General features: G+C 35.0%; 2 protein-coding genes across 6 annotated transcripts; both read right to left on the reverse strand.

Moving 5' to 3' along the window:
- Positions 1–744: 744 nt before the first annotated feature.
- Positions 745–24,483, reverse strand: TRAPPC13 (trafficking protein particle complex subunit 13). 5 transcript variants are annotated; one of them, XM_005530093.3, is made up of 13 exons: positions 24,293–24,483; positions 17,819–17,887; positions 16,838–16,937; positions 16,169–16,253; positions 14,416–14,543; positions 14,215–14,287; positions 10,837–10,881; positions 8,444–8,461; positions 6,162–6,295; positions 4,844–5,042; positions 2,575–2,675; positions 1,770–1,917; positions 746–1,674 (listed from the first exon to the last, which is right to left on the reverse strand). In XM_005530093.3, exons 1-13 carry the CDS (start codon positions 24,336–24,338, stop codon positions 1,570–1,572), a joined length of 1,251 nt encoding a protein of 416 aa, XP_005530150.1. In that variant the 5' UTR covers positions 24,339–24,483; the 3' UTR covers positions 746–1,569. The 5 variants fall into 5 exon arrangements, with proteins under 5 accessions (XP_005530148.1, XP_005530150.1, XP_005530149.1 ...); XM_005530094.3 differs by having other exon boundaries at positions 748–1,674; positions 1,770–1,920; positions 24,293–24,482; XM_014258846.2 differs by lacking the exon at positions 24,293–24,483 and adding an exon at positions 23,772–24,098 and having other exon boundaries at positions 752–1,674; positions 1,770–1,920.
- SHLD3 (shieldin complex subunit 3) lies at positions 18,923–24,380 on the reverse strand. The gene is made up of 2 exons (XM_088054215.1): positions 24,293–24,380; positions 18,923–22,208 (listed from the first exon to the last, which is right to left on the reverse strand). Exon 2 carries the CDS (start codon positions 22,075–22,077, stop codon positions 21,328–21,330), a length of 750 nt encoding a protein of 249 aa, XP_087910341.1. The 5' UTR covers positions 22,078–22,208; positions 24,293–24,380; the 3' UTR covers positions 18,923–21,327.
- Positions 24,484–24,532: the final 49 nt, after the last annotated feature.

Below are 24,532 nucleotides of genomic sequence, written 5' to 3' on the forward strand. Positions count from 1 at the left end.
CTCTTGGTTTTGTAACAAGTGCAAAGTTAAAATCACTCATGCATACTGAGAACTAGCTTTGTAACTTTGAGTAGATTGTTTCACAGCAACAGAAAATCATACTGGCATAAGGCAACTTGTCTACTATTTCTGTATCTCTCCTACCTCTTACTGCCATGTGGTTACATCTCCTTCAATTTGTGTAGTTGAACTTGCAGATATATTAAAAATAAAGTTATATACTTTTTTGTCTGTATAGTTGTCGTCTTCTGGTTTAATATTTTATGTATCTCAAGAAATAGGTAAATTGCATTATTTAAATACCTGTTCATGTTGGTAGGATTTTATCACATAGGCAGGATACATTTCTAATTTACTGTTTCCTGTATGGACTTAGTCCCACAATATATGAAGCTGGTCCTAAATTTATCCAGTATTTTAACACTGAATACTGCATTAAGATTTTGTACATGAGAAGCCTTAAATAAAATAGTGTCAAAAGTTGCTAAATGACAGCATGGTGGCTGAGAAATACAAGCTGCTGATTAGAGTCTTTAACAGTAGTTTACCTAGTGTTAAACTAGATAAGAGTCGCCATTTTATCTACTAAATAGCTACCTATGCGTGACCATAGATATTTCAGCCAAAATTATTTCCAGTTTTTGTCAAAACAAAGCTTTTTTATTTGGGAAAAAGCACATTGTAGTTCTTGACCAGGCCCTAAACTTCCTTCAGTACATGATTTAGAGAAACTTGATCTAAGACAGCAATGCAGGGTGTTTTTTTTCCTTTTTTGTTCTGAAAAATCTATTTAAATGCCTCTGGGATGCAAAGAATTAATTTGCACCACCTTATTTTAACAATAAAAAACTGAGTTCTACAATTTTAATATTCAGGTCCCCACTAACTGGAAAATAAAATGCATGTCCTGTATTGCAGGGACACACAACTCTGCTCCTGATTGCAGATAATTGGGACTGATTTGTCATATTGCTTCCTCTTCAAAGAGTGAGCCACAGCAAACAGTTTTTGGCTTATACTCCACTTCTTAGCTCCTAGTGCCTCAAGAGTGCCAGCTGCACTCTTTCATCTCATGCCTTTATCAGGTTTTATTTCCTGTGACTATACATGTAACCATGCAAATACACTGAAATTCCAGGTATACCATATATTTTCTTTTTTTTTATTATTTGGATTCAAGGAACTTGTCTGTAAAAGGTCAGTTTTTTTGAACTGAAGCAGTTCTTTCAGACATAATTTTAAAAGGGTTTAAATACTTTAAAAAAATTAAAATAAGAAAAATAAGCACAAAATGTTAGTATTTCCTATCAATCTCATACCCCTGTCCTGAGCTGATGTAAATGCAATATAATTTGCTAGAACTACACTTTTTTAAAAGGTTTTATTTTTAGTAGATAAAAGATTTGAAAACATTCAAGAAATGCTCAGACAAATTAAGTTATCATTATTACATTTACAGCTATATAGGGATTTGATTTTGTTTGTACTCATTTTAAAACAATGACTGCAAAAACTTTAAGAAGCTGGTCAAAATAAAAAGAAGCCCAGTAAAACTACAGAATTTTTTCTTCAGCTTTGCTTGATTTCTGAAGAAACTACACAGACCTGTGCAATATCATCATACTCATATGTTCTCTTCAAAAATGTGTCTGTAAGTCTTAGGCCAGAGACACTCTAGAAGGGGAAAATATTTAGAAGAGTTGTAATTAGAAAGAACTATTAATATTATAAAACAGCTATTTTACAATAAAACTGTACAGATAACTTACCTGCAATCCCTGCACTGAAGACAACAATGTAAGTGCAAGATAGAGGGATGAACTTGGGTGCAGCTTTCCAAGTTGCCTTCCTGAAACTCCACACCAGTGGATTGAATTAGTATTGCACATTTCTAAAACCAGATCCATAGTCCTTTCACTGCTAGAGGAAATCAAAAAACAAGAATAAACCTGTGGGCTTTTTAAAGTATTTAAAACTGCAGACATGTAAGAGCTTGATTATTATTGAGGTTACTATTAATCAAGATTCATGAATAATTATACTGCAGCAAGCAGTATTTATTGTGATGCACAGTAATTCAGCTGCAGACAGCTGACACAAGCATCCTGTCATGGGTTTAGCAATATTGGATAATACAGAAGTGTTTACACTTTGGATGGACTACAAACTTTTCATGAGAAGTATCTGCACGCCAGAAACATACTTTAGTCCCTGGGCTCAACTTCCACTTAGAATTACTTCATTTAAATGTCACTCTTGCAACCCTAAGATGGGTTGTGATTTAAGTATGAGGTGAAATCATAAATAATATTGTAGACAGATTCATGGGATTCCTCTACAGATTTCTGGCTATCTCATAGTTCAGTACAGTATTAACAGATCACAATGTAAGTTTTTTAGTTGTAGTTGTTTCTTTGGGGTTTCCTTTTATCTCTGTGTTTCAAGTAGGTTTGTGTTGCCACAAATCATAGCAGAGACGAGGTTTAAGTAGTTTCAGAAGGAAGTACTGAAACATAAAACCAGCCACAACTCACCCTCTCAGGAAAAAGTACAAGAATCGCATGACATCGTTACCTGCAATTTGTTATTTTACATGTGATGTCAAAAGGTTCTTCCAAATTTACAGTATCTGGTATTGTCTCCAATGAAAGCCTTACATCGCCGTAACCAGGAGCCTGGAAAGGAACAGGAATGTATATTCTTAGATGTTGGATAGGGAAATTGAAGTTCTTACTCAAGTTTTCATTTCCCGAAAGAAGCTTGAAATTAGAGAGATCTGAAGATAGAAGATTGACTATGCTTTTGATTAGTATGGAAATCACAGCAGCTCTCCATCTTCAAATAAAGAACATCTTCGTAATCTTTATTATTACACTTTTCATGAGAGTTTAAATAGTCATATACAGTTCCTGAGATCAGCTTTAATCTAAAACCTCTGTTAGGCAGATAACAGATCTGTGTGGACAAAACCAGTAAAACTTCCCTGCATAAACCCACCACTATTCCACATCTTAAGAAACAAAAACTGCCATTTCAGTCATCTATGCCTCTGCCAAAATAATTAATTGTCATCAGTTAGAAAGTCACGTGATTGTCAATTATCCATGACAATTATTATGAAATGTGAAACACGTTTCATATGGTCTACTAATAAACCTACATACAGTAAGTATCTTTGGTTACTAGATACCAAAGGGTTGATCCAAAATAGTAACATGCAGATGAAAAAGCATGTTTAGATTTTCAATCCCTATGAATCCTTATGACCATGAGGGAAGAATTGAGGAAAAATCTGTCCTGCCTGCCAAGGCTTAGTTATTGTACATATTCTAATTCTGCTGATAAAAGGATGCTGTAGAGAAAGTTTTATTTATGGCATGATTGAAAGATATTTCCAAAGAGTTCCAGAAAGTCAATGACTTACACACTGGGAACAGTTTTACTCAAGCCACACAGAAAAAACCCAAAAACCAAACATGAAAAAACCACCCCCAAAAAACCCAACCAAACCCACAAATTATGGTATGTGGATACTTGTTTCAAAGGTGCATTTTTTATGTGACCTGTAACAATGGCTGAGGGACATAGTAGAGGTAAAATTCTGGGCCTGGATGGGAAACAACGGCTATAGTGCTGGCAAATGGATTAGGAGGAAAATGATTAAGGGTGAGATCTAGAAATTAAATAATCTGATAGCACTTAAAAAATTAGGGAAAGAAAAGAGGGAGTTACACTGCAATTCAGAAGGGGGAAAAAACCCAATTATCTGCTGCTTTTCTAAAGATAGATGTTGCTCAAAGTATACAAAATAGTGTTTTTCTGTTAATCACAAGGCACAAAATGATGCATGACCAAAACTAATCCTGGAGTGTTGAAGTGTGTGCTTCACATGCAGTTCTCAAAGGTTAAACAAGAAGGGATGCAGAGTGAGACAACAGTCATTTAAGGAGGGAAAAGAAATGTGTCTAAAGGGAAATGATAGGAAATGTCAGTTGAAAATTAAACAGTTTATTGTTAAAAACAAGCAACAAGTTTCAAAGTAAGCAGAGTAACTAAGTTTAGAAGGAAGTTATGTACATATTCAACACCTCAATTAAAAATCAAGACACATTTCAGTGACTTAGTGACTTTTTAGTGTCTTTCCTGTGAATTTCCAGTGTCTAAGTTTTCTTGCCTAGTTCCAAGTCGGTGTGACTTCTCTACAGAACTGCTGAATGTACTAGCAGTTGGGGACTGGGGGAATGACAAAGGCAGAGACCCAATTATAAGCTCTGTAAACTTACACTGAGATTCAATTGTCAAAGTTTTTTTTCACTACCCTTCTCTATCTCTCACCTCAAGTGAGAAGATGCAAGCCAGGTTTAGGCATTAGATGGCTGTGGAGCTGACTTAAACAAGACAGTAATTACAAATTAAAATTCAAGAACAGTTCATAAATCAACCAGAATAGGATAGACTCAATCAAAACTGTAGATATAGAAGATGTTACTCCAAGTTAAAATGTATGAACTTGGGAGCAACTTCCATGTCAAGAATTGGCATATTTAAAGAGGTTCTTTTGTCAGTTTGTTGCCAAATGGCATCCAAGTTAATTTTATTCCAACAAATGTATTTTGCAACACTGGTTACTGGATTCTGACAACTAAAGTGCTCACTCCATTATCTTAGCCACACTTCACTGAAGAAATACAAGAAATAATTCTAATACATACAGAAAGGTGTGAATAAAAAATAAGGCTCAGAAAGTAAGCAGCTCACACTTTTCCAAGTCATTATTAAAACTGTTCATTGAGTTTCCTTAAAAATTAATGCCAAGTGAAATTAACACTTAAGTTAAACTTACCATTCTCTGGAGCTGGCTAGTTTGCAGCCTTCCTCGTTCACCCAAATTAGTTTTCCATACAATGTCTAGTTTACCTATCACAGTTACACCTTTTATTACTCCAGCTTTCTCTGCAAATTCTTGCTTTGGTTTTAGACAGTATAAGTATTGACGTGTATCCATAGGTTGTAAATATGTCCTTGCACCAAAAGTAGACTCACTGGAAGGAAAAAAAACACTAGGTCTTAATTTAAACAGCTATTTTGAAGAAGATTAAGAACACAAGCTTTTTTTCCCCCATTCCCCATCCCATACCATCATGGTACGTATACACATGGTTTGCTAATGGTAAAACACATAGAATACTTTTTGTTTTCATAACAGAAAACAGCTCTAAAAATTATGTAGCACCAAGGACCATGGAGAAATAAAAGAACCTGTTCTTCTCAGCCAGAGACAAGTAAGAAAGAAATCCACTCTGCTACATTATAATTATCTGGCATCTTAGCATTTAAACAAAAACGCTGGTAATTTTTCTTCTGCTATTTGTTTTCCCTCACAGTAAATTAAGATGAAACTAAGATTCCTCTTCAGGAGAAAAACTATTATGGTGGATGCAAACACTTGGTAAGAACAAAGCTCCATTATGCTGCCGGTGAATCCTTCAACAGGCGAGGAGAAGACAGATTTTTCACTTCAGCCCCTACTGCTGAAGCACTCAATCATCACCTCCAAAAACCCAAGCAACTGCAAAGCACAAACAGCCAAATTTAATTCACAAGCATTTGTATCCAGTCAGTTATTCTGGTATTAGGTATTAACTAATTCAAATTTAATTTATTTCAGCAGGACAAATTTTAATATTCTAAATCCATGAGGGAGTACCACTGATCCACCTTGACTGGTGCCTTGCTATATCATTATTAGAACAACTGAAAACTGTAAGGAGTTTACTGATAGGAAACCAGGATTAGTCAGATGAGTCCTGTAAGGCAAAGTTTATACACAAAGATTAGGTCAGAACTAGATCTGTGTTAAATTTTATATAGGAGATACTGAAACAATACTATGTTTTCAAGTTTTCATGTCATCATTGTTACAAATTATTTGAGGATTAGGCTCAATATTTCTCTATAAGGTAGAATTGTAGATTTTTAAGAATGATTTCTATGGAAAGAAAACTGTAACAAATTTTCCAGTTGAATACATAATAGGAATTTGATCTTTTTACTCAAGTGAAGACATACAATCCTCCCATTATAGACAAATGACTAATACTTGCATCATGAAATATTAATACAAAGCATTTCAAAGTCAAATATCCTGAATGTGAACATACCTTTCCCCTGCTATGTCAACTGTGTTCAGTTCTGCAACATTGTACATCATGGATGGCTCTAAAGAAACTTTCTCCATAAACATTGGAGAGGTAGTGATATTTTGAATTTGAGCTTCCAGAAACACTTCATCTGTCTGCAAAAAATCAAAAGTTCAAGTTCATGAAAATATGATTAGTGTTATTAAAAACAGTAGGCAGTCCTATTGTTAAAAAAAAAGGTCACACATGTTTAGTTCATGCCTGCAAATCAAATTAATTAATGCAAGAAAAAACCTTAATCCCAGTAACAACAGGAGCAAAAGTGTTAGTCAACAGGTATCTTGCCAAACAATGGATGTGGGATAATTTTGCTATGTTCTAGATTCTGCTTATTTGTAATGCATTAAATCACCACTTCCCAAGACTTTCATCAACTTAACAGCAACTCAAGCTTTTATCCAAATTCTTAAAAAAAAGTGGAATAAATGGTAAGGAATTGCAGTGCACAAGAACATGCCATGCCAGATCACTAGTGCATCAAGCTGTATAAAAAAAATTAAATATGTTTTTCTTTAACTGGTGTAAAATAGTTCAGGTACATGCTCTGAGATTTTATTATCAACTACTAGCATTCTAGCTAAAATGCAAAATCCAGCCCCTGCTCTCACTCAGCTGCACCATGCCAAAAGTTACCAATACTGTATGCATCCAGTAATTTAACTGGTGCTCTACCTTCAGAACATCTGAAGCGAATGCCTCAAGATGGTATTGAAGGACCAATTCTGGTACAGAAATGAAAGCTATAGACTGTTAAACTTCAGAAAATGAAAAACCATAGAACTAGAGAAGTTTTTGCCTCACTTCTTTTGTGGAATTGGAGACCAGTAAAGTTACTTAGCATGTCTAAAAGTCTCAGAATAATTATGGAAGCCTCAGACTATTGAGATATGAGCTCCCAGAAAAGTGAAAACTACAATTAAAGAAGTGCCAGTTAAAAAAAGGAGGATACCAAATTTGCATTTAAAAAAGAGTCACTGATTCAGGCTATTAGATTAAGTGATTCTTGTAGGTCCCTTCTAACTGAAATAGTCCATTCTACAGATTAAAGATTGAAGCAGTTTGAGTATTTTGTTATGATAAAATTTTAAGAAAGTACTTTTGTGGGGAAAGCGGAACAAAACTTAAATTTTCTTTTTGATCAGTGTAAATAAATGTTTCTTTATATAAATGGAGTCCTGCTTGTAAATTACAAAATAAAAGTAGGACAAGATAACCAAAATATGTTTAGTCTCAAAAAATTATGTTAGAAGGAAAAATATGGAATGGTTGTGTAACTTTTTGTATTGCCTTATAAACACATTAAATACAAAGCAGCATCCATATAGTAATGAAAACTGTGCAACCTCAATGGGTTACAGAGACACTTCATGCTTGCAAGCACTGGAAATAATCCCAACTAAAACATGGTTCTCAGTAATCATTACTACTACTGCCTGTCATTTAAATTGATACAATTTATATCCCATAAATCCATTGCTCAAAGTATTCATTTACCCAAATTTTAGTAGTTTTCAAAACAGCAAAAGGCGTAAGTTTAAAAAAGCTAATTTGAAAGGGAAAAGAAAAAACAAGCAGCATAATGAAAAAGCAAGTTAGTTTTGTGTTATTCTTAATTTGATTTAGTATTACATGTTTTTTTTTTTAAAAAAAAAAAATCTTGTCAAAATATGCAGTTTAATAGAAGGCACACCTTAAAGTGAAATCAGACCGCAGAAGTAACAGAATAACTCAATCAACTGTTACATGCAGTTAAAATTGTGAAGAGCAGTCCCAGCTAGCCAAAGGAAGGAAGAACATCCAACTGCCGCTCTCTCCTCAAACCCACTGTCTCCACCAACCAGATGTGAGTTCTGTCACAGCTTACACAAGCAGTGCTGTGGTGAAACCTACACTTCCATGACTCAAAAGCAGAAAATTTTTGAAAGGAAATAACTTCTCTTTTCAAATAATAGATCTAATAAAATTTTGGTGAGGTATTATATTATTTTTTATATTATATTATAAAGGAGGACCCCGACAAGAATCTGTAACTATCAAGTTCTAGTTTCAACAATGGGTATTAAAGAAAGAGCTAACCATTTAAATGATTAGCTGCACATATAAAGATGAGAAAACATCAGTTTATGATATGCAGAACAAACATTGCTTTTCCATTATGTTTGTAAAGAATGTCAATAATAAGCACAGAGACAGTTAAGCAATTAAAAAAGCATACATATTTATAAAAAATAAATAAAAATTACCACAGAACTGAGGTCACTCTAATGGGAAAATAAAAAAAAAGAACACATTAGAGAAATTAGGGTTAAATGTTAAAGAAAAAGGAGGCTAACTTCCAAACAAAATGCATTTCTGCATTTTTTTGCACCATTTAAACAAGATAGCATTAGTAAGACAGAAACATAAATAAAAATGGATGCAAACAAAGATGACAACTACATTTCTAATAACTTATAGCTAGTATGATTACATGGTTTACTAGCTTTGCTTCAGAACCAATCCAAAGTAGAGCTTAAGGCACACAAGTCACAGACAAGATATGGTAGAATAAACTGACTCAAAAAAAGGAGTTAGTTTTTGAGTAAGTTTAAAGTTTGTCCTGCATTTCAATCCATGCAATGGGTTGTATATGAAATGGAAAAACTGTCCTTGTCACCTTATAGATAATTTGAAGTATCCTCATATATAATGTCTTAAAAAGAATATGGTAATGTGTCCTAGCAAAGCCAACATGTTGCAAGTCATAAAATTTGGCATAGTATCAAGAAAAACTCTTTATTGAATATTCATCAATCCAAAACCCAATTTTAAGTGCAAACTTTGTTGTCTACCTCCCTGTGCACGCTTGCAGGAACAGAACCTTTTACAAAGCCTTTTTTCAAGGCACATTAAAGTCAGTAAGAGAGTAATTCAATCCCAGGTTTGCAGCAGGTTAGAGAAACAGGGCATGTGTTCTATGCATAAATTTCACTGATCAACTCCATCTGGGTGCTACTGCAATATAAGCAATAAGCAAGAAGATTAAGGTTCAGCATCATTCTTTGTTTTAGAAGAAATTAAATTATGGATTATCATTAGAATATTAATAGAAAATAATTTTAGTAACAGGCATTATGAATAGACAACATCACATCTGTAATCTTAAGGGTAACAGTTTAACTGGTTAGTCAACCTTTAGAAATCTTTAGTTAACTAATAACTGACACATACCATTTATTTCTCCCCTGCTCTCAAGGATAATAGTCAGGATGAATTTCTTGGTGCTTTCACAGCAATGTAGTACCACACACAACAGCTAACAAAGACTTATTTCTATGGTTTTAGAAGTTAATTGAATTCTATGGTCACAAGACATAGCAACACTTCATGTACTTTCAGAAATTAGATAGGAGTTCTACTATACCAGCTTGCTAGGCAAATGGAAATTCCTCACTTAATATCACCTAAAATCTGTTTTAAGATCGTTTTTTTAATAAATTGAATGGGTAAGATGATAATGGGAGTTGCATAAATTCATGAACAGGAAGAACAAAAGGCATCAAAGAGCCTTTTAAAAACTCTGCAGAGGAAAATAAAAGCACAAAAAACCCCCAAAACCCAAACCCACAAGTACCAGCTCAAATCAAAGCTTCTCAAAGACTTTTACCACGAAGAATTGGTGGCTGAGAGTTAAATAAGACTTATCAAGAGCAGTCAGTATAAGAGCTATGAAAACAAAAAAAAAAAAAAAAATTTTTTTTCCATGTAAAAAGTTTGCCCAGAATTACCTTAGAATTACCTTATCACAAAATTTACAAGTAAGGTATAAAGAGACCACATACTTTACAGCTGAAACAATAATATAATCCACACAGTAAATAAGAGAATTATTTTGCTCCCAGAGAAATTACCTTGTTTCTTAGAATTATTTTTGTCCTTAGATCACAGTAGAAGACATCTCCAGACATTCCCACTTATAGATAATAGCAGCTCTATAAAGGGCTCAGCCAGTGCTATGTGTTTATGTTCCAGTTCTGCTCAGGTACCTCACACCTAGTCAATGCATGATTTGAAGGCTGTGGCCTACAGATATGTACCAAATTCGTCCCATAAATAGACAAATGCAGTCTAATTATGTCCAAATAAATATGTAAAGCATACATAAGATCATTTAGTTTAGAAGCACTGTGTGTAACTGTCACAAACCTAAAATTTAAATTACTGAACTGAAAGGTCATAGTTACATGGAGAAAATTTAAATTTAAGTAAATTAATTAATTAAGTAATTTAAATTTAAATTTTCCCCACTCTAAAAAATCACTCTGATAATCTGTCATTTCCTTTATGAACAATTAATCTCCCTTACAGTAAGTACTCCATCAGCCTAAACATACAAGCAATTATTGAAAGTATTTGAGTTCATGTGAAACTGGAATATATGCAAAATTGTTAGTCAATTACATTAAGATTCTAACATCTCTTTTGCCCCTTCATCAAAAACCTATCTATTTTTAAACTTTACAATATATATGTACCACCATTTGTACATTAGAACTGATCAGTTTTCTCAGAAAGGTGTACTTAGAAAGCACTTCAAATTTAATCTAAGTAACAAACCCGGCATGCCAAAACAAACCTGAATACACACAGTTCTCACCTCCGCATTGTAGAATTTGGTTTTCACATCTAGTGGTTTAAGAACCTGAATGAAATGGAAAAAAAGACAGATTGACAATAAGTTTTTCAGACAACTTTGGCATAGACTGTTTTGAAGTGCTAGGGTCTTTTACTAAAAAGTGTTATTTTTCCTTTTGATCTTACACATAGCAGGTGCATGACAGAACATATGAGAGAATCAACTCAAGAGTATAACCTCGCTGCTTCTTACTTGACTTGACTGTTTTCTTACTAAGCAGTCTCCTCATACTGAAAAACTCCACCTAAGCACTGGCCTCTTATGAAACTGCCCAAATTCAGTGCTCTAAATAGATCTGTGTGTTTAAAATAATACTATATCCACTCTGGGTCATGCAGCGGCCTGCATTCACTTTCAACTGTGAGCAAGAGCTATCTAACATTTACAAGTCCTTCACAGTTTCGGAACAAAAGTTACTGAGGGCTTCTCTAAACATAAGAGAACTAATCATGCATTTAGCTTTTTTAGCCTTCACTTCCTTCTTGAAAATGCAACTGTTTTAAGAAATTAAAGAAAATCATAATACATAAAATGAATAGTTAATAAATCATATTAATTAATCTCATGAGATTCAATCAGAAAAAGAACACAACAAATGATATAAAATATGATTATAAAGTGTTGGTTCTTAATGCTTGAGCTTTGTGCATAAAGCCACTGCATTTATTACATTCAAATATGAAGCATTTATAAAGCAACGTAACTGAAAGAAATAATTTTCTATCATACTTGTAAGGAAACAAATTTAAATTCTGTTTCTGAAGACATTTGTTTCCCATTACACTGGGAAACTTTTTTTGTTTACCTAAAAGCGCACTGCACCCTGAGATACCTCTAATGTTCCAAGTTGTCAACAAATTTTTTAGCACTGAAGAATTCAAGATCAAAAAGTTGTCATCACTGAGATTTCTGCATTTTAAAAGGCATCAAATCTTAAAATCTTAAAAGTTCAAATCTTTTAAGTATTCATAACTATCTCTCGCCAAAAAAAGAATTAAAAATTTTAGTTTAGGTCTTTGTTGCTTGATAAAAGATTCTTTTCTGTCCAATATTTTTCTTCAGTGAGCTTCTTATAAATTTTCCAAAATGCTGTATTTTTTTCTCTCTCTTCTGATAAACAGTCTTTCTATTCACTGCAGTAAATTTCAACTGGCATTCCAGACAAATACAAAAAATTATTGTGAGGTTCACAAACCACCCAACCTTAGAAGGATTCATTCTCTCTCCATGAAAACTGTTAATAATGCTGTTAATAACTTAGTGAGAACTTTGGAACAGAAAGGCACTATCAATCACTATAAAACTATATATAATGGCTAAAAGAAGCTGATTCAAACCAACAAACACCAGTTCAACTTCAGACACTAGAAAATGTAAATGAAAAATCTGAAAATCTGTAAGAGTATTTTTTTATTATAAAATAGCTAGTGACATCTCCATCACTAGCAGCCATGAATTCTCACTGTAGACATAGTTCAGTTTTCTGTAACACTTCTTTTTGATTGTTCTCAGGTCTCCTACTGGTGTCTCCATTTCAAATTTAAAAAATAACAGCCAAAATTCTCAGTGCAATGCTATTCTCATAATGAATCAGAGAGTATTTATAGAAGTTGCAGAAGTGTATATATATTTATATTTCCTTCTTTGAATGAAGGGTTTCACATTTGACAGCTGGCTTCAACTGTTTTGACAATTTAGTTGCTTATATTGGGCAATTATATGCTCAATAAAAACCATTTAATTGCCAATTAAAAACCATGGCAATTACACCATGCAAACAGAATCTCCAAAAAAAGTAAACAAATACATTTGAATACAAAATCTAAAGGAGACAAAACAACATCTTGTATAAAGCTCTGACAAGAACAACATTAGTCAACAGAGGAAAGGTGAGATCTGAAGCTTAAACATGCATGTGTAAGCAATCAGAAAAAGCCCAGTAGGGACAGAGAAACAGAACACTGAACAGAGAAAAAGAATGGAGAAATTGAAAGGGAAGCAGTTTCATAAGGAGAGCAAGACAAAGCACACAAAGATGAAAATTAATTTCACTGAAGAAATTAATAAAAAATTAATAAAACTCTACAAAACTCTACAGAGATGCTAGTTTCAGAGGGAGGGTAACACAAAAATTTACACAGACTTGTTTTCTCTAGGATTGTCAGAAAATACCTTTGACTAATCAATACCTGGCATTTCAAAGCCCACTAGTATTAACAGCACTCAAGTGTTCTTTTTAATGCATCACAATTTAACCTTCTAAAGACTGAAATTCTTTTTTTTTTTCTGAATTATCGACAGAATACTAGAAAATGCCAGCAAAATGCAATCATTTTCCCCCATCTATACAGAATAGTGCATCTCCTATACCCATAATATCATAGAATATCCTGAGTAGGACAATAACCACAAGGACCATCAACTCCAACCTCCATCTCGGGAATATGTGCCCGAGAGCATTGTCCAAACACTTTGCAAGACTTTTTGCTGTGGCCACTTCCCTGGGGAGCCTGTTCTGGTGTCCAACAACCCTCTGGGTGAAGAACTTTCTCCTAGTATCCAACCCAAACTTCCCCTGAAACAGCTTCAGGACGAAACTATATAATGCTCCTGTATTACCAGACATCTGTCAGAGTATCTAAAAATGTATTCAGTAGAGCTTGTAATGTAATCCTCCATCCTATGAAGATTAGTCCACCAATATCCAAGTCTCAACGTATTTCTCTAAAAAATTAAACATCCATGAAATACACAGTAAACAGACTCTTTCTTGCAAGAACCAGTCCACAGATTAGTTCCTTGCTTTCCTCAGTCACTCTTATCTCAAGTCTTGAAATTTCTGTGATGGAAGAAAATTGTTTTTGTTGGTATTAGATATAATACATTAGACTTCTTCACTTAAATTCCTTTAAAAACTGAACTATTTAATTCAAATTTAGTAAGGTTACACACACCAAAAGAAAACCCAGAATTTTACAATATAAGCTCAATAGCTGGATGTACCAAAGCCAGAATGACCAATACTTGTTCATTCTGACTTTAAAAATAGTCATAGAGCTGTCTGCTATAAAAAGGGAATTTTTAAGAGTAGATTTTTTTTCTCAATAAATTAGTAAAAGTTATTAGCTGTAATATTTGTTAGTTCTGAGATGTTTAATGTTGTGGTAATTAGAAAACACCAGTTTGTGCGACGTTTGAAGCAGTGGCTTTTAATGGTTCACTTTTAAAAGGGAATGGATTTTTTGGACATAAAGTGCTTATGAAGTATCAAATGTTTTAAAATGTGTTTTACAGAGTCACTAAGTTATTTAAAGTAGAGTAAAATACTTCATGAAATACCTGAAATTTGAAGAACTTTCTGAAGTACATCTTCTCTCCAGTCTGCGTAGTGTAACTTACTGCACAAACTAAGCTGAAAAAACCAAGTAAAAAAAAAAAAAGTTCTATTACTTTAAAACCTGTGCTATATCAAAAGCAGAATAGCACACATGTACTTCAGTTTTATTTAGGATCATTTAACAGAAAAAGTTAAAATTTTACATGTGTGTTCCTATCTCCTTTACTTCATGATGGATCACGTCATCAATGCAACAGTCAGGTTTAAGCTCTGCCACTGCAGCACTAGAAGCTGAAAGGTTCAAACGCTGAGAACTTGTCTGAAGATCAGCCTGGGGACAGAAGAACAAAGCACTGGTTAGAACTACAGCCGTTTAACACAACCTAAAGAAAGTACAACTTATGCTATAAAGTACTGGTGTGAAGAACTAAAATTCACTGAGCATTTTGTACCCCGTGTTTTCACACATATTGTAGGAGCTCAGTTGGTCAGAATATGGGGCTCAAGTCACCAAGGCTGCAGGTTCAATCCCTGTGTGGGCCACTGACCTAAGAACTGGACTTACTCATCCTTGTGCGTCCCTTCCAACAAAAAATATTCTGTGATATTCTTGACTCAGACACTTTCTGTAACATATATGATGATGGGATACTTACAAAGCTAAAGACAAGTTCTAAAACATGTAAGTACTCCAGTCCTTTACCATGCAGGTTACAAAATAGCTACTTATTTTATATTGAATTCCACAATGACTTCTGAAATTTCTGCTTTCAGTGTTTTATTTGCTCAGTAAACACAACACCTTAATCCTCTAGAAAATAATTCATATAACATAAAGATCAGTATATGCTTTACAGGAAATTGAAGACCTGATTGAAAATGAAGGTGACTGTAACTCCATTTTTTTAGCTGTGGAAAGTTGTACTACACCAATTCTTCAGAGAAGTTTTAAATAGAAGAGTGCATGTCCAAAGAAGGTAAATGGAGGTGAGGGTGTTTAGACAGGAGAAAAAGGCTCAGGAGAGGGACTTTACTGTTCTCTGCAACTACACGAAAGAAGGCTGTAGCCAGGTGTGAGCTGGTCACTTCTCACAAGTAACATACAATTGGAATAAGAGCAAATGGCCTCAAGTTGCACCAGGGGAGGTTTACATTGGCTAGAAGGAGCAATTTCTTCACCAGAAGGGTTGTCAATCATTGAACAGACTGTCTAGGGAAGCGGTTGAGCCACCATCAATGCAGGGGACTGTGTAGATATAGAACTTAGGAACATAGTTTAGCAGTGGACTTGGCAGTGTTGGGTTAGCAGTTGCACTTGGTGACCATAGAGGTCTTTTCCAACCTAAATTGGAATTCTATAGCTATGATTCTGTAATAAATCCATTTTTTGACACAATCCTATGTGACAGCTACAGCTGGTCTGTAAGCTGCACAGATAAACTGGCAACAGACCTCAACTCGACCAGCCTAGTTCGTTGGAGAAGTGAAGTAAACAAGTCCCTGGGTAAGACACTGATAGGCTGGATTCAAACTCAAACTGGGGACACCAGCCAATCGCATTCAATCACAAATGCAGATGTGCAATTGGCCAGTGAGCTGGGCGGTGCTAAGACCCCAACCAATCAGATGCATGAGCATGGGAAATTTGAAGCCCCTATAAAAGGGAGCACCCATCAATAAACTTTGGCTGTTGTTTCATGAGCTCGGTCTGTTCAGTTCTGTACCTCTTTCCAAAACTACAACAATCCTAGTTTTTATTTAAATCTTTGACGATTTCTATAATAATTTCTATTTTTATGTCTTACTTTTTCCAATATCCAAGTATATTTTCTGAATTGGAAAAAGTGACATACATTTCCTAAAGTCTGTGTGTAAGCATTAATCATGCAATATATTATCAGAAAGTATCATCACTGTACTTTTTAAGTTTTTTATAAATGGATTTCTCTCACATACCTTCACCAGTATGTCCTTGACAACTTGATTGCTATCATTGTGCACACTAATATAACTGGAAAATGTTTCTCCCAGAAATATATTTCTGTATTCCAGGAAAAAAAAATAAATAAGAAAAGATTTTTTTAACAGTTAATAAAATCCAGAACATCACTGAAACACTTTTAAGTTCACACACATACACATTTGCCATATCAAACTCTAGAAGAAAACTGGCATTTGCACACCCATGTTTTTGAAGTCATACCTTCAAAGACAATCCTTGAAGACATCCTTGAAGACAAACAGTTTTAAAAGAGAACAAACAAATCAGAGTTTTTCCTAGCTAAAAAGTCTGACAGGAATAAGAAGACAGGTTTCAGTACCCACAAAAAACCCAGTAGTAAATTCTGTTAGAATAACATCTGGTTTATAGTATTGGATTACCTTAGAAATTCATCCATAGCAGCAAATCTTTTTCAGCTTTGAATTCTTACTAGGTTCAGGCTACAGACAAGAAACATCAGGCAGCATACATACATATATTTATAAATCAAGCCACGTATTATTTTTGAAATGACTGAACATCTCACTGCAGAACAATGGTATTCAGATAGCAAGAGAAGTATGAATCCTAAACCAAATGAATCCTAAATCTTGCATATTACAGTTGCAATCATTTATTCTTACCCAAAATTTTGAGGCAAAGTCAACATTTCTCCTAACATCAAAGTTTCAGCACCTTTCACAGTAGAAGGATCATCTTTCATGAGCTGGTTAAATAGAATGCCTGTAAAAATATCAAGTTGCTATTAATTAAATATTTGCTAAGTCCAAAAGTTTGTCTACATTTAAGTTAGACACTTAATCACTTACTCAGATATAGTTTATTTCAGATATATTTCTTTTAGAATAAACTTGTTTAGGGATAAAATATATATCCATAGGCCTGCCTATAAGCTATAACTTAACTTCAAGACACTGGCATCCAATAGTTTACTCAGTATACATATTGAAGGGAACAATCCAAAAGGAATTGCTCAAATTAACACTGAACTTTGAGAGAAATTCTATCCATCTAAACCTAACATTACATAACAGAACTAATCAACCTCATTTACTTTCTTCTCCTGCTTGCTCTGTACTTCCACACAACCTTCCTTCTTCAATCTTTCCTTTGACTTTTTTATACTTGACTTCTAGATTCCAACTATATCTGGGAGACAACCCAGGGATTTCCAATTTATGATGGCACACCAAGCATAGCGCAACTCAAAACCAGTGATTCTTGCAAGATCTGCTTTCCACAGAACACTCATGTTGGTTCTAACTACCAGGGCCTTTTCACCAAATTAAAAAAAAAAATAGTTATGCCAATTTTTCACCACTTACACATTTCCCTCACATAACTACTTCTCACTGTGTATGTCAATTGCTCGAACATTGAGGTCATGTGTTTGAATGTCATCACCAATCTTAAAAAGATATAGGTCAAAAGCTATGAAGTGCACCTTGGTACTTTCCCTTAGCTATTACCAGATCTAAAATATATTGCTGTTTCAGATTAGAGTCTACGGGAGGTCATGACTCATTAACATCTAACTGTTAGATGGTCACAGTACTTAAACTTGTTAAAACATACCTAATAATCAGTCAGTAGAAAAGGCTTACCTGGCAAATCTCTTTCTTCACAAGTCACTGGAATATTAGTGAATAAGGTAGGTTTGGTCAGCCTCATCACTGCAAAAATCAAAATAAAAAGACAAAACCATTGGTCAATCGAACAACTATATTTAACTTTGTTCTTCAAGAATAATTATGCCTTGCCCTTCTTCCACAAAAAAACAAACAAACAAACAAACAAAAAACACCCAAAAAACCACAACCACCAAATAAATCTCAGCCTGAAAAAGGATCACATGGCCTTTCACAATAAAAAAAACACCTCCCTGCTATTCTAAGATCCATGAACACTGGTAATGCCATTGCTCCCTCCCGCTTTCTATCGCTGGTGAACTGACCTACTAATCTACTGATTTCAATTTGATGTGCTAAAAATCTTACACCTGCTACAGCTTTTAAGTGCTTTGTGGTCTTCCTAAGTGTGTCATTTTCATCTGTTGGTGGACCTTAACAGGTTAAGTGCCTGTCCTGTGACCCTTGTTGCTCTAGAATGGGACATGATGACTCATACAGACCCTTTCAGTCAAACACCAGTCTATAAGAAATTGCATTTACATCTTATCCTATAACTTTCACAAGGGAGAGTTACAAGACTAAAAGCCTACATTATTTATACCACTTATTTTTCTCTAAGTCACAAACTTTAAACTCAAACCAGTAAAACCAGCACAAAAACCTAATGAAAATACTTAAAACAAAGCTATTTTATTGATACTGACAAAATCAAAATCATTAGATTTTGCTATTAAAAAAACCCTAATTCAAGTAAGTGATATTTTCAAAGGCTATTTTAACTCATACTACTCAAAATTACATTATTTTCACTTATATGACAGATTTAAGGTGCTACTTCTGAAAAGAATTTCTCCCTCTTCAAATTAACCAAAGGTCCTAAACTTGTATATAGCTTATCATGAAGGCATTCATATGAAACAAAATTGAGCATTTGTAACCTAAGTTGTTAATCTGAATATGTAAAAACCATTGGGGTTTTTTTCTTTGAAATTGAACAAAGCACCAACTAAAACTAAAAAATAAAACAAAAGGATTTCTCTTGATTGCAACAAGTTAAACAATACCTTTGCACTGATACATGTATGGTAGGTTTATTTTTATTGTACTTTTGTACAGCTATTGTGTCCAGACAGCATTCACTGTTTCCAGTGGTATGAAGTATTCAATTACTTTGATATACATACATTTGGATACAGTGGGCTGTATTGATTCACAAGAGCTTATGTCACCATAAGCAGACCTACGCAAATCAGCATACACACAAACAATTCTCACTTTTCACATGAAAAAAAATCATACATTCTCTTAATGATGAAAAGTTGAAAAAACAGGACCATTGAAGACTTAGAATCACAGAATACATTAAACAAAACAAGATCTACAAAATAGAGTAAATAGTGAACCACATCAACACTGAAGATGAAAAAGAAAAGATACTGAATTACACATGCTTATGAATTAAGCATTCCTTGAAGATAACAAAATGAAAGCCTGGATTTCAGCTTGTTTACTGGCGCTAACCAAGCCTGCAGTAATTCTGCAGCCAAAGCTGGTGTTTACTCTTAAAAAACAGTTACCAGATGAGGTGCTCACAGCTAGCAATACATCTACCATTATTCAATGGTACAAGCCGACCCAGAGCAGCACCAAGCTGGTCGTTACAGTGACAACAATCTCTCCTTCTGTTTAGTAAAATGTTCGTTCAGCTCTTTTGTCAGTATATCAAATTAATCTAGTGGGACTGTATTATCGGCATTATCTAGTTTTATTTAAATTCTCACTAAGTCTGTATAACTAGTATTTGCTGACTGCTTCTAAAGAAAGAATTAAGTCATGTTTCAGAAAATAAATAAATACATCACATAATGAAGTCAAAACAAACTATGATAGGTGTATTATCATTTATTAGGACTATTAATGTTATTAAATATATAATCTCTTCTAAGATCCTAGACACAAAACACATTAAATAGAACTCAAATCACACTGCATTTTACTTAATTTTATCTTCAAAAATGCTGATACACAAAGAAATGCTGCTACTGTTAATGTTAAGCTCAGAAATATAATGTCAGCAAAAAATGTAGCTATATAAACTTTAAAACTAATAATAACCCTCAGTTATAATGCAGTTATAACACAGTCTAGACAGCATTTTGCATCAATTTTGCTAAGTGGTCATATTATATGTCACAAACACCCCAAACATCAATATAAGACATCTACAAATGTCTTAAAATTCAGTCAAAGTTTAAAACTACATGTCAATTACTCAAATGGAGCAATTCTAATCTAAAAAAAAAAAAAGTAATACCTATAATAAAATATAATTATTCAAGATAAGGATGCCATAAAAATGTAAGTCTAAGGGGAATTTACTTTCTTTTTACAGAGGGATCTCTCTTATGCTTATGTACACTGGTGTGAACGGCATTAACGACAATCTAACAACCTATAAATGTTAAACACTTGTTTTCCCCCTTTTCCAGATACTACAGACCTTGACCTCCAGCTACAGCAAAACTATCTAGAATTAGAAGCAGTGCAAATGCAAATGACCTTGCAGTCATATTGATCCCAGTTTAACTTCTCTACTGACCCTCCAAAGTCTCAATTGAACAGGAACAGCATGCCCTTGGAATACTTCATTCTTTCAGAAGACAAAATGTCATGCTGAACTCAGCCTTTTGACCATAAAAGGCATTCAAATTCTCGAAGACAACAAACAAGAAATTCCAGATAGAAATCTCATTTCTTAATTTCCTCACTTTTAGCTGGAAGCTAGTGTTTTCTTGTTCTCAAATATAATTAGAGACAAAAGAACAGAAACATCAGGAAAAAAATAATTATCAAAGGCATAAAACAGCAATTAAGTTGTTCATTACTTTTCAGCCCACAGCTTCCACTAAAGCTATCAATATTTCTGTGAAAATATAGCTAACATTACTAAGACAGTGCACATATCCCGCATAAAGTAAGTTTGTACTTCATGGGAGGGATATGCCTTCATTAAAAAAACTCACAGATTACCTTCAGGAAATAATCAGATCTTGAAAATCTTGGTGTCAGTTACAGCTATCACAGCAATTACTACAACTCATTTAAAAACATCTTTCCTTCTCCTAATTCCAATGAAGCAGAGAGGATGTGCTTTGCTTAACTGAAAGCATAAATTTCATTATCTGACATAGCTTGCCACAATAGTCTGTAATTTTTAATTTTTTCCTTTAGACCACCGAAGTAGATAAAAGCTATAAAATGCAGTACTAAGCCAAACAGAAACTTACTAATCTTAACAGAACTATAAGTCTTGAGGCAAAACAAAGTTAGAGAAATATATCATAGTTAGAAAACTTCAGCAAAGTAATCTAAATAGTTTTCTTACCATTAATTTACCAGTTGTTCTAAGGTCTCTATATTCTAAACTGCTTAAAAACTCTAGAATTCCTAGCAGTAATTTTATTATTAAACTATATCTTAAGTTATAAACGAAATATAATTCCATATTTATGTACAAGCAAATTCATTTTATCTGTAAGGCTTAGCTTTTCCCTAAGAATATTTCTAACATATTCACAGTATAATATATCACAGAAAATCCATATCTGTCCCACAGATCTTTGGATAGTAGCATTGCAAGATGGCAATTCATTCTGTTTAATCAGTCTATTCAATTTTATCCATATGTCCTCCAAATTCTGGTTTTTACAAACAGACTGTTCAATTGTCCACTTTGCTCTACAAAATGCATGCAGCTTTAGTCTTTCCAAATTATTCTGCAGTTCTCGAGATAAAGGATGAATCTTTTCTTTGAGTTTAGCACTAGGGAGAGAGACACTCCAAGACCTTTTCAATTTTTGTTTCCCATTAGGTGGTGGTTCTCCTTGGTAGTCCAAGTTAATTGGTCTGTGAACAGCCTGTGCTTGGATTAAAGTCGGACCATGCTTCATGCTAGAGTTAAACTCAAGGAGATTTTTTGTGCAGTCATAATCAGGAGATCCTATGACATGTTCTGAAGGTGTAGAAAGCTGTTTCAATTCTTCCACTTCTTCACAAGAAATAACAGGTGCCTGCTTTTTTGGTTTGAGGGGAAGTCTGTGTAAATCATTTGGAAACCAGGGTGCAAATCTTGGTAATTGGCGAATGGGAAACTCCTTCACTGCTGCTTCTGCAAATTTCTGCAATTTTATTAGATCTCTCTGATGTGGTCGATAGTGCAAGACCACTTCCATGCTTGAACAGTAGGAATCCAGTTATTCTTAGGAAAACAGTCTCTTGATAAGGATTCTCGTATCTAGACTGAAACATCTTATTTACAAGAATTTCCTTGCCCCACGATGTAAAGATCAGTGGAAAACAGGACCTAAAGCAGAAGTATTATAAAACAATAAGATACTACCATATTAACACAAACGTAGCTAGGATATTTTTAAAGAAAGAAATAGGTAGTTAAAATACATGAGATATATATCAGAACATTCTATTTTATCTAGGCTGAACGTTAGCAGCTGTATTCCATCATTGCCAGTGTAATTTCAGTACACTGAACATTATTCACACACACACTTCTTACTCAAAACAGTCCTTTTCCAAGAGAACACTTTTACTGTCACCATCTCATACTAGCCATCCATCACTATTCTGGTTATATTGATATGATGCATATTGAAAGGCACACAATTACTACTACCTGTTTTCTCAAATTTAGCAGACAATTTTTTTAAAGAGTTTTCCCCCTATATATCAGCATTTTAAGCCAAGGTACATAAAGTAACTAGAAAACACATATAATACAGAAACCCTTCCCAAAACAGTACTCACTGATACAGCAGTTTAAAAGTAAAAAGTTAAAAGGGAAGTGCTGTAGGCAAATTAAAGCTGCTTCCATTTTGTATCAGAACTACACATCTAGTTTTAGCCTCAAAACTTAAAAGCATTACATGCAACTATGCTTTAACCCTTAAAGAACGGATTTCTTAATTTATTAGACTTTTGGAATAACTAAATAACTTGTCAAAGGCTTTATACTTCCACACAAAGGAGCATGGCGAAGGGCAAACAACAAACACTGTTATGAAACATAAGTAAAACATGCAGTAATGCTCTCCTATTTCCTACCCTTTTCCTGCAAGAAACTTGCAATCATTTCCTGTTCCCTGATGGAGAGCAGTAACATAAATGGTATTAAAGTAATAAAATCTAATATTGTCACCATCAAGATTTCGTTTAATACAATCATAATGCCAGTAATTAAACTCCCCATGCCTTCCTCACTTCTGTAGAACCTACAGTCTGGATTAAATCCAATACAAGACCAAGGATGGCACTGATTTCTACTAAAAGCTCCATAAAGCTTTTTGCGTTGACTTAATTATTATCAAAACGCTTTGGCAGCTGCTGCTGTTTCATGTTCTTGTGTTTTTGCCTTTATTGTATGTGTGCATATGTATTTGGAAAGTTTATTGAGTTCTAAATGATGGTTAACAGATTTTACTATCACATGGAGACACCATTAAAAACTTTGTCCAGGAGAGTTTTAAAACGAGAACATGGTCTCTGAAGTTATTCATACCTGCACTGCTTTATCTATCTGGGCAGTCTCACTGATCTATAATGCTTGCAGAGGTGAGATTCTAAATAGCTCTTTTATTACATGCATATAACTAACTGCACTTTTAATTCAGAAATTATCAAATTCTTCACAGGACTCTCTTGATTTCCACATTAATTTTGGAGGCATGCAAGTGACCTACACAATTGTATTTTCACCCTTCGAGATCCCTGAATCAAAGAGGTAAGCCTCGTAGTTGCACACTAAGCATGAGGTGAAAAGGGCAAAATTCCCCATCCAAAGGGGAACCACGGAATCAGCTGTGTTCGAAAAGACATCTGAAATCATGGAATCCAACGTAAAACCGACGACCACCTTGTTAAATAGGCCAAGGCATCAAGTGCCACGTCCAGTCTTTCCTTGAACACTTTCCGGGACGGTGACTCCACCACCTCCGTGGGCAGCCCATGCCAATGTCTAATCACCCTTCCAGTGAAGGAATCCCTCCTAATGCATAACCTGAACCTCCCCTGACGCAATTTATACTGCGTCCTCTTGCCCTGAAAACAAACAAAAGAGGCAGCAGGGGAACTGGAAAGGAAATTTCAGCTGAACATTTCCTTTGAAGCCTTATGCAAAGCACTGAAACAGCCGGCAGCCGCGCTGAGCCCCTCACGCCAGATGCACGACCTGTGGTGTGCGTGTCATGGCAGAACAGCCCCCACCGCTCCCTTATGCTCTCGGGCACCGCGGGCCCCGAGCGCCGGGCCGCTCCCTGTTCCACCTCCTTCTAGACCCGGGGGAGAAACGGATCCTCGACTGCGGATCAGACACGCTGTTTCAACACCGAATCAGGGCCGTGCAGGCGGGAACCAGCGGGGCCGCGCTGTCGGTACCTTTCAGAGCCAGCAAATGCTCCTGCTTTGGCTGGTTGACATCCATGGCCGTCAGCCCGCGTGATGGCCGGCAGAGCGGGAGGAGTCGCACAGACTGCGGCGGCAGCAGGCGCGTCCGTCCCAGGCTGCAGCGCGGCGCTAGGGACTACAGCTCCCGGTGCGCCGCAGGAGGCTCGGGTGCGGCACCGCCTTCTCCTCCCATCAGGGCCTCTGCGGAGTACGGTGGGAGTCGTAGTTCTG

The sequence above is a fragment of the Pseudopodoces humilis genome, chromosome 4, assembly GCF_049639895.1.
Source record: "Pseudopodoces humilis isolate 2021_Gansu_Grassland_sample_001 chromosome 4, ASM4963989v1, whole genome shotgun sequence".
In the NCBI taxonomy this organism is placed as follows: Eukaryota; Metazoa; Chordata; class Aves; order Passeriformes; family Paridae; genus Pseudopodoces; species Pseudopodoces humilis.